This window comes from Ips typographus, linkage group LG1, assembly GCF_016097725.1.
Source record: "Ips typographus isolate SLU linkage group LG1, UJ_Ityp_2.0, whole genome shotgun sequence".
NCBI classification, from domain to species: Eukaryota; Metazoa; Arthropoda; class Insecta; order Coleoptera; family Curculionidae; genus Ips; species Ips typographus.
In genome coordinates, this window is record NC_138422.1 from 12,456,457 (window position 1) to 12,472,660 (window position 16,204).

General features: G+C 32.5%; 1 protein-coding gene across 8 annotated transcripts in view; it reads left to right on the forward strand.

Moving 5' to 3' along the window:
* LOC145730572 (rho GTPase-activating protein 20-like) overlaps positions 1-16,204 on the forward strand; it is a 198,144-nt gene that overhangs the window by 174,955 nt on the left and 6,985 nt on the right. For 5 of the 8 annotated variants that reach the window (XM_081981861.1, XM_081981846.1, XM_081981852.1 and 2 more), the window contains one exon: positions 8,222-8,371. The exons of 2 other annotated variants lie outside the window; for them this stretch is intronic. In XM_081981861.1, the coding sequence (XP_081837987.1) occupies positions 8,222-8,371 (150 nt within the window). Of the gene's footprint in view, positions 1-8,060; positions 8,080-8,221; positions 8,372-16,204 lie in introns of those variants that run through there. One more of the 8 variants, XM_081981895.1, reaches the window with a different exon arrangement.

A 16,204-nucleotide genomic window follows, 5' to 3' on the forward strand; every position in this document is an offset into this window, starting at 1 on the left:
ATTTAATTTTCTGATGTGTTAGTTTATATGATTTCCGATTTTGTTTGGTATTTTAGATATTGGCCTTTTTTTAGCTTAGCAAAGGTCTTTTTTTAAAATAACAGAATTAACCTCTACTAACTTATATGTTGTAATACACCGTTGAAAAGGTAAAAATCAACAGAATTAAATGACGTAAAAATATATAGGATGTTCCATTTAAAAGAATGTAACTTACTGTCATATATCAGAAACTAAACGGAATAGAAACAAACTACGCCATTGGATTCTACATGAAAACTTCTACCGGGAACCGTTCTTCCTTTTTTGATGACTTTAAGAGCAACTGAAATACTGAAGAGGTTGAAAAATTACCAATTTTCGAAAACCCCCCGTATCTTTGAAACAAAATTTGTTTGCGCCGCCCACTTTTCGTTAGTCATCTCAGCTCAGAAAAAGAGATCAGAACACGTATGCTACTTTTTTTCTATCTATTACCGTTTTCTCTGTACCCCGTAAAACCATCGAAAATGCAGTACCCTGTACAGTAATTCCCAACTGTAAAACAAAGCTGCAGTTTATTTTAGCTACTAAACTTGCAGTTATTTTAATTGGTGGTAGAAAAGTAGTCAACTGTAAGTGAAACGCAACCTTTATGAACTATTTTGTCATCTTTGTTCAGAGCAATGGTTTGCAACTATTGTTCTCTTCTCTAACCAATGATGTTCCTAAATTTCCATACCTGTATAATCAACTATAATCTATTAGTTCTAAAGTACTGTTTGACTAAAGAATCATACTTTGCGACCATCCTCACGTATCATTTCATTGTGTAAGTTTATTTGCTGCCCTGAACGCCTTTTAGGGCCTTATCTTAATGAGCAAACGATTACAGTACAGTTGGTATAAAATATTCTTCGAAAAACTGTTTGGCCGTAATTTAGTTTTGGGGTAACGGTGGACGAGACAATATCAACCAGTGCGCGCGTGTCAGTGATTTGTTTTTGGAAAACTGTTATTGTGATGGGAATTAAGTTCTGCTGGGTCGGACAGAGAGGGTCCTATTCAATTTACGAGGTAATTATATTAAATCGACGGTCGTAAAGTTTATTAAATAATTAAATGCAACCTCTTAAGAGGTCAATTACGTTTCGTGATGGTTATATTTCTTAGTTATTTCCCAATGCACCGTGGCACTAACTTATGGACGAGATATATGCGCGGCCTCTCCCTACAGCACACATTCCACGTCTCGTTTGCGCTACAATGTAACGTATAATGCGTGAAATCCGATACAATTTATTTTATTTGACATAATATCTGGTTAGTCAAGCTTTAAAAATCAACCAACAAAATTTCATAATCTAACTGGTCTGTGCGATTCACATTTTCCCAGTGTTCCTCATCCGTTTATAAACAAACATCCGGTCCCAGGCATTATACACAATAAGTAAGTAAAAGTTGCCGTAAACGAGAATGTATATGGCAAATACAATCTATCGATATCGATTTAATTAACGATTATTCTTTTACATAATTCTCGGTTCGTTACAGATTTAGGCTACTTTCACTTGTTTGCTTTTTCGCATTAAAACAGGTAATTATGCCGATTGTGATTAATTCCATAAGGAAGTAAACGCTTCGTTAGATATTGAAAAATATTCGCATGTTAAATTGTCTAAAATAGTGTTGCACGAATCGCTAGGAAACATAATATCCCGGATGAGTCTGTACAGAAAGGTTGTTTGTCTAATTGACCGTTCAATTCTTTGAGAGTTCAACGTTTTTTAAACGCATTAAAACAGCTTGTTTAATAACTAATATAATTCATATTTAGTTATGATTATATTACATGATCATAACCAATTAAGTCGATGTAAAAGCGTATTGTTTGCCATTATTAGCAGTATTTTAGTGGGAACATCACTAACATTCAGAAATGCCTTGAATATACCACTGCAACCTTCTTATTATGAAATTTGACAGTTTTTTGTGACATAATGTTATTAACTAAATCAAAACCTGGTTCATAAAACCAAATTTAACTTTAATACTAAGAATATAAGTCGTTAAATTGTAATGTTTATAAACAAAATTTAACTTAAAATTTAGCTGTATCTACTGTTGTTGGATTAACATAACATACAGCTAATACTAAAGTTAAATGAATGATTAACATAAATTAACATTTAATTTATCTTTTTTTATAAAAGATGTTTTAAATTACTAGAATATCTTTTCATTAGATCATAAAGAAAACGTTATAAAATACGACTTAAAATATGATTTGTTTGGTTATTTTAGATAAAAAAACACTAATTTCATCTTGTATAAGCAACATGGATGACATTTTTCACTAAATGGCTAGTTAGGTAAAGCTTCAATGCTCTTTAAGCTAAGCCGAAGGTACAGTTAACCTACGCTCGTTAGTCTTGTTATTGTCAGATAAGAATTTTAATTTTGGATTTTCAAGAAAAACTACAAACAGTCAATTTTTGTCTAAAATACAGTAATACCTGTTTCCCAATTGTCCAAGACAAAGTTTTTAGTAGTTTATAATATAGCGTTTTTCCACTATTAACAGTCGAGTTAAACGTCGAGTCAAGTATATTTCATTTGTTATATGTCTTAATAGAAATTGACATTATTATTTACCTAGGTCAATAATATTTCCTTTTTTGTTGTGTTTGTGCCAGAGTAGTCCTAGAGATGAGACTCTATTTTTGACCTAGGTCAACAATGACCATTAAGGTAGATAAAACTAATTTCTCAAGTTACTAATCGGTCAATAATGGTAAGGTTATCATGTTAGTGGAAAAACAATATTTGTTATTTTTAGGACGGTTTATGTTGGAGGTTTAACCGAGAAAGTGTTCAAAAACGTCTTATGATGTAGTTATTATAGAAATATTACTAATTTTTAATCAATCATTACAAATTATACAAAAATAATCCAGGATGAAGAAGGAGCAAGTTATTTACCATCAATGAATTTTGGAAATATCAGCAGTTTTGGGTCATAGATAATAATACATTTATTTGCTGTTCTATGAGTCAACTAGAGTTTCGAAATTTAAAAAAAAATTATGTTTCTGCGTTTTCCTCACATGTATAATCTGGTGATTCGGCAGGACCCATCTGTTCATATTTATCAAAAAAATCGTAGCCAAAATAAAGGAAAGAATGACTGTAAAAGTGCAAAAATATACAAGGCGTCCTATTAAAAAAAGTTTTTTGTTCGGTCCTGAAAAAAGCTGTCAAATAGAAAAAGTATTAAGATATTCAAAAGACACTCTATCTAGGTCTATCTCTATTAAAAAAGGGTAGTTTTTATTTAAAAATCCAATTTGGCACACCTTTGATTGAAAAAAATTAACTATTTTTTATAATAAAACACAAAACTATCGTTATTTTTGTTTCCAGACATTATAATTATTATTTTTGCAAACGACTGTAAAAACAAACTGAACACAATGCCGATAAGTTAAAAATATCACTTAACCTAATATCGAAAAACACCAACATTGCATTGAAAGAAACATTATATCCCGAATTAAACTGCGGTTGCTTGCCTAATTGACCGTTTAACTCTCGGAGAGTTCAACGTTTGCTAATAATAAAGCAATTAGGTGAGTAGCATTTCAGGAAAACATTTAAGTTTAGAAATAGTAATTACCGCTACTAACAATCGGTTTTAATTTCTATACATTTTCAAATTGGTGTTTTTTTCTGTGATTTAGAATTATCACAGTCTTTAAGAACGGTAGAGATTCTTTTTTTCCAATAATCGATTTTCTGAAACGGAGGGGACTCACGCATTCCACGAACCGACTCCATAAATTGACGTGGTTTTGCCATCATCTGGACGACTTTTTGCCCGCCAATAATACCGACTTCCGATATTTTGATTTATTGATTTATGGCTTTATGTATTATGGATTCCTGCCTAGACGTACGTTCGAAAATGTCGACTGTGAAAGGCAGGCGAGCTTGACAGGTTCAAGATTTTTTCCTGCTTTCTCTGAAGTGGTACTTCCTGTTGTAAGTGGCTTCCTAGCTGATACACCTTTGCGACTCTTTGCCCACCGGAAAATTAACATAATCTAATTAATATCCGAGCATCTAAGTAACACCTATTTAGGAATGGAAATTAGAGACTCTTGCGCAAGGCCACGTTCGTCGAATTCTATACAAGTTTATTTGTCAGAACGTTGTCTTAAGGCACTAAACACACGGTGCGCATTTTAATATGATGGATCGATTACATTCTTTATCCGTAACAGCACAAAGGCTCATGCATATTAAATCGTGGATGGGTCGGATTGTTTTTTAATTGGAAGTTATGACCGTTCCGTTTCAATATTCTCTTTCTTGGTTAATGTTTAGGTTTGACTTTAAGAACTGTTTATGAGAGACGGGTTCAACTGTTCGTTTTTGGTTCAGTGCAATGTATGAACCCTTGCTTATCGTTACATACACACGCATACTAAATTTTTTACTGCTTAATTGGGGGATTGTTGTTTTGTGTACAAACGTTTGATGGAATCTCACTCTCCCATGACGTTATTTAACAAAGTTCAACCATATCCTGTAGCTACAGACGATCTTTTCATGTTATTACGTTAAAGTTTCGTTATGTTTAGATACAAAAATACTTGTAGAACAAAAACCAAAGAATGCAATAATTATTGGAGTACCTGTAAAATTAATGTCAATAACTATTGTGCTGAAGAAACGTTTCTCGGTTCGTGGAAGTAATTTCCGTCTATGGGAGTAATTAAATTGAAAGCTATTTTTCTTTGAAGTAAATCATAAAATTTGTTTTTTCTTTTAAAAACCATGTACATCAACTTAGCAAAACTAAGAATAATTTAGCTCATCTATATTAATCAAAGCAATTTCAAGAATTTTAGTGCAGTAACTTACTTTGTAACTCGTTAAATGTCAAGTTTCTGGGTATTTGGTAGAATCAGTAGATAGCATTAAAAAATTCTAGAAAAAATTTGTCAGTTTTTGATCGAAACTCGAAATTCGAAAAGTATTTTTTCGACGACTTACTTTGAAAGTACCTCATGTACGCTTCCATTTAGAAGCAGAAAGGGGTTATTTGCCGCGCGCGAGCAGAAAAAGAGATTTTCTGCTCTAGAGCGTTTTCGCTTTCTACTAACAATCTAGTCACCAACTTTTTTCGGCGTTTCCATAACAACGCTTGACATACCTGTTTGAAATAACCACATTCCGTCAAAGTGATTTATCGGTGACAATGAGTTCGAGCGACGAAAATGATGTGAGTTGTCCTTCTAATCCACCCCACAGCAGTCGTCGAAAAAATATCGTCTATATTTCGAGCCAAAAGTACTTTTGCCGCTTTTACATGATTGCAGCGTTCGGCTTCGCCTCAAGCTGCAAATTTCATGTGCAAGCGGCAAATATATACTTTCCGCTCTTAATATAGAATATACTATTGAAGTAGATTGACATTTGTAATTAGTACTCAAATACTTGAGAACTAGGTACTTGAATTGTATATTGCTGAGCTTGGCTTGATATCAAGTATTTTCAAGCTACTTGAGACTTGACGGAAAATGGTGGTGTGAGATAATTGTCTAGAAACAAATCTCATTCTTATGTGTAATCAGCGTTTTTCATATTTTTGGGGAGTTCAGGAAATATTGAAATAATACAAGAAAAAAAAAAGAAATGACACATTTTATCTATATTACACTAAAAGTGATAACATAACTCTATTTTTCAGTCGAAATGGAGTTAATCTTGTAACTTCTTAAGGAGGCCCCTAATTTAGTTTTAAAGGTTACGTGAAACTTTTTTTTCGTTAAACAAAATAAATATCAATTTGAAGGGTAACCGTTTAAGTTTAAGCACATTTTTGGAATCCTCATTAAATTTCCTATCTAATGACATAAAAAAACACTACAGAAACATGTGAAGTCAGGGAGATAAGAGGTGTCAAAAATTGATCTGCCAGAAACACAGTTCGACAGTTTAAAAACAAATCTCCTGTAAAGCTCACTTGAAGTGATAAAATGACTATTTTTGAGCACGTTTTTGAAATCCTCATTAAATTTACTATCTAATGACATAAAAAAACACTACAAAAACATGTGAAGTCAGGGAGAAAAGTGGTGTCAAAATTTGATCTGCCAGAAACACAGTTCGACAGTCAAGAAACAAATCCCGTGTAAAGCTCACTTGAAGTGAGAAAATTACTGTTTTTGAGCACATTTTTGGAATCCTTACTAAATTTCCTATCTAATGACATAAAAAAACACTACAAAAACATGTGAAGTCAGGGAGAAAAGTGGTGTCAAAATTTGATCTGCCAGAAACACAGTTCGACAGTCAAGAAACAAATCTCGTGTAAAGCTCACTTGAAGTGAGAAAATGACTGTTTTTGAGCACATTTTTGGAATCCTCATTAAATTTCCTATCTAATGACATAAAAAAAATACAAAATCATGTGAAGTCAAGGACAAAAGTGGTGTCAAAGTTTGATCTGCTATACGTTTAATAACTTAATTTTAAAGGTCACGTGACCGTTTCACAGTTTAAACTGATATTTTCAAGTCAAGTCTTGAATCCCTCAGATCGACTAATAAGTAAAGCTGAATCTAAAGACTGATCAACACAACAAAAAGCTAATGTCTAACCAATCAAATGGTTTATTTCTTTGGGACGGCATTGTTGTACATTTTTATTGGTTGCGTTGTTAAGTGCCAATCTATAAATCTCTCTAAATAGCAAATACGGAAAAAATACAACAAACCAAAATATACTAGAATTATGACAAATTTGTATCAAAACATAACGTGACTTGACAATTCATTATAATCAGTCATCGGTTGACAGTTCACGCTTACATTACAACAATGCAACAACATGCAGAATGCATTATTGTCACTGTTTCAATTTCCTTAAACTAGAAGTTAATTAAAAATTAAGTAATTTGAATTTAATTAATTTTTTTTGACATTTAAAAACATTTTGTCTTGTAAAATGCGTTTTTGTAAGACGAGTTAATTAACGGCAGTTTTGGGTGTGTTATTATGACTACCTTCTCTCAATTTACGCGTACTCATCATCATCATCATCATCATTGGCATTCATTTTTATATGTTCTTTACCCAACTGGAAAAATACAGGAGTCGAAGCCGACCGTCTTGTTCTCATTACCTTGATTCGACTTAACCCCGATTCCAGAGACTTTTTCAGTTAAATTGCCTTCTTTCTCTTAAATTTTCACGCTGAAATGACTTTCGAAACCGTGCCCGGACAGAGAGACGTCGCCCGGGCCCCTTTTTTGCTCGTTTTTCAGTACTTATACTAATTTTGGGTCCCCGTATCTTGCCGGATCAATTTTATTTTTCGGCCTCCCCGTGTTACGGGATCTCGCTCGAATATCTCCAGATTGCAATCTTTCCGCTCCGAGTGTCTTCTTCTTCTCTGGCCTCTTTTTTTCTGGTGTCTCGGATTATTGTAATTAACTATTTCAGTGAAATGGATGATATCCAATGCAGCTGTGTAATTTTTTTTTGTGGTATTAATGGTAATTTATATCATGTAACCACATCGGTAGTGAAAGTAAGAAATAACACATACGGTATAAGAAAATAAGTGCGTAACAACTGAACCGGCAGAAATACGCATTGTCTATGTACACAGACGGAAAGTTACAATTTAGATTGCTCAGATTGATGATTATCTGTGAAAGGGTGGCATTTGGCCGTACCGATCTGATGGTAATTGCTCGCTTTCCAATCTAACAAACACTTTCTCAATGACATTTTATTGTATTGTATCGATGAAATTACATGTTCAGACACAACGATGCAAACGCATTCGCCATTGCGTAATCTAGTTCCTTAAAAGAGGTTGGTAAACTTTTTTTGATACGGCATTAAATAGTTATAGTGGTATTATTAAAGCCGATTACGAACCGATAACGATTTATCGAAAAGTAATGTAAATGTTTGTTTTGAAACGGAAATAAACTTCAAATATTTACACAACATATAACTGACATGACCATATGCACTGAAACGTACAAGTTTTCTCACTTCTGTTTACTTTCCAGTTTAGATGGTTCGTAAAACTTTTTGTTTATTATTTCTTTGCACTGTTTGTTTTTCTTTTAGCTCAGGCTTTTCACGTTGTCGTTTTGTAGCCGTTGTCATTCATTCAGTGTCCGTGCTTCATTTTGTTCATTCAATGCATGTTTTTGCAGGCGGAACGTTTGGCGGACTATCGCAGACTCCTGGGCGGATCGCAACCAAACTTGGATGGGCGGCAACGGGATCTAGAACGCATTCAGGACCTGTTTCCGCACGATTATTTGGGGTTGCACGTAGCCGAACCTAATTCCACTTATACCATTGTAAGTGTCTTAACTCATATTGTGTTGTTTTTAGTCTTTACTAACATATCATTTATCATTCATGTGCTTTTACATAAGGGAAGAGATAACCGGTTAATTCACAAGTTTTTAATGAGTTTATTACTCATACTGTTTCATTTTAGACATTTTGTCTCAATTCAACTCAAACTGTTTCTAAAAGTTATTCTCCCATTTTTGCTGCATTTAAAATTCAGAATACTTTTGCCTACACACTCACTCTGTAGTTGCGTGTGAAAGACTTCAGTCTTATATAATACATGAAGAAACATAATCTGACCTTCATTGTGACCACACATAATTTATAGGTTGTGCAGATTGCTCAGTTCTTGTACTTTTAGGTCTGAAGATACCTTCTTATAGATCTTATAGTGTAATGAGCATTGCCACAATTCTTATTTTGCTTAGTTCTCTGAAAATTCAATTAATTTTTCTACACAAGGGAAGCTTAGAAAACAATTTATAGCAGAGCAGAAGCTTATTTTTTATCTCACTTTGATACATTTGATTCTCTAAGTTTTTCCTGTTTAAAACACTATTTCTCTCTCTATCAAGTATCTCTACTGGGTGTGTATTATTGAAATGAAGGAAGGGAGTTACCAAAAGAAAAAATTACTTGCCATTGTCAGCTTCTTCTGTAACATTCTATCAAAATTTCTCTTCAAAGTCCTGTTTCCAGCTTTTGGAAGAAATCTGTATGACAACTTTTTCATTGTTTTTATCAAAGTTTCCGAAATTTTAGTGCAGTATAAAAGCAATTATTGATTTAGTTGGATAATTCGACTATTCCAAAATATTATTATTAGAAACATGAATTATTTAAAAAACTGTTAAACTTCTTGTTAGTTGCATATGTACAAACTAATCGTCTGATGCCTTTTCTAAAGAGTGGAAAGTAGTGATGGACGTAAATTTACTGTAACCGATTATTTACCGGTAAGCTAACTAAAATTGGAATATGGAAGTTAAATTTTGTGACAGAAAAATATACCAATTTTACCAGTAGATTCCAATTTGACTGATATTAATCATAATGAACACTGAATTGAAAGATATCCTGTCATGGCTGTCAGTAATTTGATTAAAGTCATTTTTGGTCGATATTGTCAAAATAAAATCCTGAAAAATAAAGACTGAATAAAAGGCTGTTAATTTGATATTTATTGTTTTAGAATTTTTGGTTTATCAATAATAAAATAAATGAAGTAAAGCTTTTCTAACAAAGTGATTCTTATAGCAAATCAGTAACAATCTTATAACTTTTTGAACAACAAAATGAACAAGTAACCTTTTCTAAAAAATAGCATTTTCAGCTTTTTGTCACTTTTCTTTATTATCTCTAAGTCTCTTTAAGTCTCTTTAGTTTAAGTAATTTTATTTTGTCTTTAAGTCTCTAAGATAATATGTTTTTGAGATGAAAAAAATTTGGCGGATCTAGAGATATTATTATAACAATTTGTAATTTACTGACAATTGTCAAAATAACTGTCATGAATCTCAGAACCAGGTCTTGTTTCGAAAACTGTTAGAAATTTGTGTTAAACTGTAATTCTTGCAAATTCTAGACAAATTTTGATAGTCTTGACATTAGTCACAGGTACCACATCATTTTTGGAGGATAATTTAGCTATGCAGTCACGTGACCACTGTCAAAATGTCAAAAAACTTTTCTATAGTAAACCTCGATTTTTGCAACTTGAGCACAGTTTAACAGTTTGACAGTCAGAAATAAAATTGCTTGTCAAACCACTTGGAGTGAGAAAATGACTGTTTTAAGCACATTTTTGAAATTCTCATAAATTTCCTATCCAATAACTTGAAAAAACACTACAAAATTTGGTACAGTCAGGAAGAAAAGCGGTGTCAAAGTTTGAACTGCCAGAAACACAGTTTGAAGGGACAGTCAGGGACCAAATCGTCTGTAAAACCCACTTGGAGTGAGAAAATGACTGTTCTAAGCACATTTCTGGAATCCTCATTAAATTTTCTATCCAACAACATGAAAAATTACCACAAAATTTGGTACAGTCAGGAAGAAAAGCGGTGTCAAAATTTGAACAGCCCGAAACACAGCATTTGTAACTTACCAGTCAAATGTTCCATGATAAAGTAAATTATTAACTTTACCGGTAATTTACCTATTACCGGTGCAAAGTGAAAATGCAGCAATAATCTTGCAAAACATCGTACATCTTGCATATCTATTTCTTAATATTTTTTCTGCTTACAGTTAAAAGAGCAGCAAAACTACCCGAGACTGAGAAATCATTTACCAAATTTATAGTTTATGCAAGTTTTTTTTTATTATGATTAAATTGTCATTAAATCAACGGGTGTAAAAGAAATCATATGTATGGTCCTGGCGGGCATATACTTTCTCAGGTTGTTGACTGGCATTGTCACCTCAGCTCGCGTTTGATTATGCAACATCACTTAAGACTTTTAACATCTCGTCGACGTTCTATAGGCGTAATTTGTCAACCAGATAAACGTCTCAGCCTTATCAAAATATTTTCGTAACAGTGCTTTAAAAATTTTATAGACTAAAGTTTTATGATTATTTCTTGACAAACGACGACTTTTATACTGCTGTGCTTTTCCGATTTCGTACAAATCGACTGAAGGTTTAGATGGAATCTCGACACATAACTCGGTATTAATTCCGAATAAGGCGGATTTCTATGTGGGATAAGAAAATTGATATTTTTCTATTCGGACACTTTACGTCTAAAATGTTAATTTACGGGTAGACGATTGAAAAATGCGCATTTTATAGTTTGAGTCTCGCGCCTCGAACGAATTTCCCCATTCTCTTTCAATTCCCAAAGCGGTAATATCTAAACGGCTGTGTTAAGAGGGCTCTTAATGTTTGACGGCAAAGAGCAACAATAAATAAATCGGATAATCGCGCCTATTAATCTCTAACTACTGACAAACGTTCGAGGAATGTCTTCACATAGTTTATGCAAACGAGGTTCGGAAGAGCCGTATATATCGTCCGCTCCCCTTTGCGACCGGTCAACAGATGCGCCCGATTGACTATTTTTGTTATTTATGACGTTGAGAAATTCCGAAAAAAGTCGCCAATTTATTCTTTTATCTAAACCGTTTTGAAATGATGCGAAGTTTATTATACCAAAGCTATTTTTATGCAACCAATCTGAATAACATGATTTATCTCAATTAGTTTGTGTTCTTCACCATTGCAATCCAGATTTTATTTTAGTTGTTGTCGGTTATTCCTTACTACACCATTTACATATGTAATTTAGAAAGCATCAGTTGAATTTTAGAAACCATGTGATGGATTTTAGAAATATCACTTGTATTTCGGAAACGGTACATTCAATATTAGAATAATAACTTTGATTTTAGAAATTGTAAATTGTATTTTAAAACAGTTTCTTGAATTTCAGAAAAGATCAGTCGGATTTTTGTCACGGTTATTTGTAATTTGAAAAATTAAAGTTGTAACATTTGTGAAAAGTAAGTCAGGTGCTGTCATTGTTACAAAGTTATTAAAAGTTTTAGCAAATGAAGATATGCCAGTTTGGATGTAAATTTTGTATTCATTGACAAAGTTATTCTTGTTGGCGTTTTGTAACTCGTAATTGTTACTACATATAGAACAATTCGCTGATATTAAATTTAAAAAAAATAAAAATACACACACAGAAACATAATAAAATTCTGAAATTGAAATAACTTTTTTCAAAATACACGTGACAAATTCTGAAATTAAAGAAACTATTCTAATATCCAACAGACCTTTTCTGAAATACAAGAGACTAATCTGAAATCCAACTCACGCTTTCTAAAATCAAATCAAAAAATCAAGTTCTGAGAAGCAACTTATATTTTCTAAAATCCAAGTGATATTTTCTAAACTACCTGTGTAAATGGTGTAGACAAAACAGACTTAAATTTGACAATTATCACAGGACATAGCATTGTATACAATCAGCGTAGTCACGTGATAACTCAGTTAGATTATCGTCGTATTGATGAAAAGAGTAATAACTAGAGTCCGGATAAAAAAAGCAAAAGCATTTTTCTCGAAAAAGCACAAATCTTGTTCAGAGATAAAATTTGTTTTACTTTTTTTGAGAACTTTTTTGAAGCTTTCAAACTGCCCTAGAATCATATGGAAGATTTTAACTGATTGAAAGTTTTTTGGCCTGTTTAAAGAGCATATTGAAGGTTCTGGAATGCTTTAGAGGCATTTGGAAACTCTTCTCACGGTTGTAGGATCTTTTGGAAGCTTCTAGACTGTTTTTTATATCTTCTTGTAGCTTCTAGGCTAGTTGAAAAGCATTTGGAATCTTTTAGACTGTTCTAAATGTTTTTGGAAGGTTCTAGACTGTTTTGAAAGAATTTCGACTGCTTTGGAAGCAGTTTGGAGTTTCTGTAGTGATTTAAAATCTTTTTAGACTACTTTAGGAGCATTAAAGTTTCTGGACTCCTTTTAAGACATTTTATTTTGAACTTTTGGAAGCTTTTAAACTGCTCTAAAAGCATACGGAAGCTTTTAGACTGCCTTGAAATTTTTTGAGAGCTTCTAGACTAGAGAGTGTTCTAAAAGCTTTTGGAAGGCTGCTTTGTAAGCTTTTTCAAGGCATTTTAGAGCTTTAGTGTTTTGGAATGTTTTTACATTTTTTTAGACTACTTCAGGAGCATTTGGAAATTTTTGGGTCAGTTTAAATGTGTAAATTGATACATGCTATTGTCGTTTAGAAGCCTTCAATATCTCAATATAGCAAAAGTCATTACAGAACCAATAAGATTACGTCAAAACTCCTGCGTTTTTTTGTCAAAGCAGTTATTAGTTTAGTTTATTTTTAATAACTTGAAAACTTGTTAAAAACTAGTTAAACCATACAAAAATAGCAGTAAATAAGCACAAAAAGAAGAAAAAAGCAAAAAAAGCAGGAACAAAATCTGTAAAATGACGTGTTTTTGCATAAATTGTTCACATTAGATGTCAAAAGTTGGTTGCTTTTATTATTTACAAAAAGCAAAATTTCTGGAAATCCGGACTCTATAACCGAATTTGGATATTATAATTAATAATTTCAAAGTTTTAATTGCAAGACAACTGTTTCGGTTGACTGTCTTGTCATTTACAAAATGTTTTCCATCTTTGTTGGGTGCAATACCGGTGACAAGTCAGTGGTGTCAGTCATTACTTATTAAACTGCCCTTACTTTTCAATGATTTATGAATCATTGAAAAGTAAGGGCAGTTGTGTGTCAAAGATAAGGTTTCAGTGACGTCAAAAGTACGATGGACACTGGACAATTTTTCTGTTTATAGTAGTTATGCAACCATGTATGCAACACTAGATTGACGTGTTATTGAGCCGCATGCTATATGTAAGGACTTTTAAAACCAGTTAAAGTGTAGTGCGTCCCTACTTTCATTCTATATACAGGGTGTCCAAAAAGTATGGAATATTGCAATTATCTCGAAGACTACTGATTTTATTTTTCTCAAATTTTGCAAACTTTTATAGTAAATAAAATCGCATGACGTGGTGAAACGAGATTTGCAAGTATACAAAGTCAGTCACAGATTATCTTTAGAACACAAAAAAATTGATAACAATTTAACTTCATATAAACGTTATAACTATTATTTTTCCTCTTACCATTATTATAGGTAGGTACACCTTGCAAAAAACATGAGTTATGAATAATTAAATAGGCAAATAGGTACATAGGAACTTCTTATTGGATTTTTTTATATCTCAATTAAAGTTATAAAATCGTGTATCGTTGAATTGGTCTTTATGAGTACTCTTTAAATCTGAAGAAATATACAGGGTGTTAGGTTTAAATTAAGAAAATTGGTATACTTTGTGACTGACCCTGTGTACTTGAGAAAAATAAAACCAATAGTTTTTGAGATATTTGCAATATTCCAGACTTTTTGGACACCGTGTATAGATGAATATGTTTCCTTTTGTAATCGAGATGCACTAAAAACCAACGAAATTTGGATATTCCATAACCAAACCAAAAATATCAGTTAAATCTTAAGCAGGTTTTACACCAAAAATTTTAATTGAAAGAAATTGGAAACATTTATTTTATTAAATTTTATGCTTCAAATAAATTCATGAACTTCTTGGAGCATAAAGTGATTTGATTTTACAAACTTTTATGTCAAAACTCAACACAGTTTGACCAACCAAACCAAGTGAATTTAGTGTTTAGATGGTAATAATTACAGATTATTCCTACTTGTTTTTCTGGTATTATTGATATTTTTATTTTGAAATTTCATAATTATTCTGAATTCTGTGTTTATGTATTGAATTCTGCACTCACTCTCACTTTTTCGTTTTTGTCTGTTGGCAGTTGGCATTACGCAAAACGGCAAGTTTGATCAGATATGTTGGATGAAAATAGAACCTAAACCTGAATTCGGTAAAAAATTTGACATAAAATTTAGTTTTACACTGAAAAATTTGTCCTTGAAGCAGCTTCATGAATAAATTCATTAATTTCTTTAACATCAAAGCGCGGTGTAAAACCTGCTTTACCGTTGTCATACTCTAGTTTGGATATTTATCTTAAACTTTACTTTGTACCTAAATCTCTATTGAATTTGAATTTAAAACGTAATTAATTCGATTTCTAGCAAATATTTCAAGCAAAATATCTTTTAACTTTGCAATTAATGGAATGATACTATTATTTTAAGTGCTGATTAATAGATCTAATTAAAAAAAATAACGTGAACGTAGTTTTTATTGCCTTAATCTATAATTTGATCTTTTAAGTAGATAAGTACATGAAATGTTTATATTGACTTTAGCAGCGCTTAAATTTGGATTATTTAAAAAATGCAATTGGATAACACATATCCATTATCTAACATGAGTCATTAATCATACAATAAATAGTAGTGAATAATGCTTGTATTTATGCTAGAGAATGTAAGTATTAGGAAAAAGGGCAGGAAATAAACCAAGTGTTTTATGTGTGAAAATTAAATGGATCAGGAGATCGTGATTGCCGTGGAGCAGTTCTGCATCACAAATGATTGTCGAAATTTGGTTGGTAAATAGGAAACTTTAAGATGGTTTTGTCAAAATGCTGACTGTGCCATTTAAAACTGTTTCTACTTGAAATTTGCTAAGGTAATTTCAATAATTTAGATCTAATTGTCAAGAATGTAGGTGTTGAGACAAAATCCAAATCCTTTCCGCATAAAATACTGGCGGCGTTCGCACCAATCGGCTTTATCTCCCTGCTTACAAAGTGAAATATTACAAAGTAGAATGAACGTTACGCTATTGAATTCCTCTATTAAATCGTAATGCGGCATTCGTTTCATACCGGCGATCGCACTATAATTAAGCCTTTTGCTGAAACGCGCCAGACACCTGTTTCGCGCAAATTAAGACTCCTCACAAAGCGCTAATTACCATATGGATCTGAACTGGTAACGGCCGTCTAACGATCGAAGCTCGCCCCGATTTTATTACAAAATACTTCCTGTTGCAATAAAATGTCATCTTATAAGACACAAATAGAAGCGTACATTTTCAAACAATAACAACGACCAAATATACCGTAAGGAAGAAAACCGATTGAAATGTAAATTGGATCGATCGAACGCGATCCCATCCGCGCCCCAACTGTCAAACGTGGCCCGTTAATTTATTCCAGATCTATTAAATAACTAAAGAATTAACATTAACGTTACGTCGTTACATCGCGTTAGCAGCACTAATTCGATTTCCTTATTATGTTGTGTATATGGGCCCCACGCCCATTCAAATAAAACGCACGATCATCGTTTATGGTG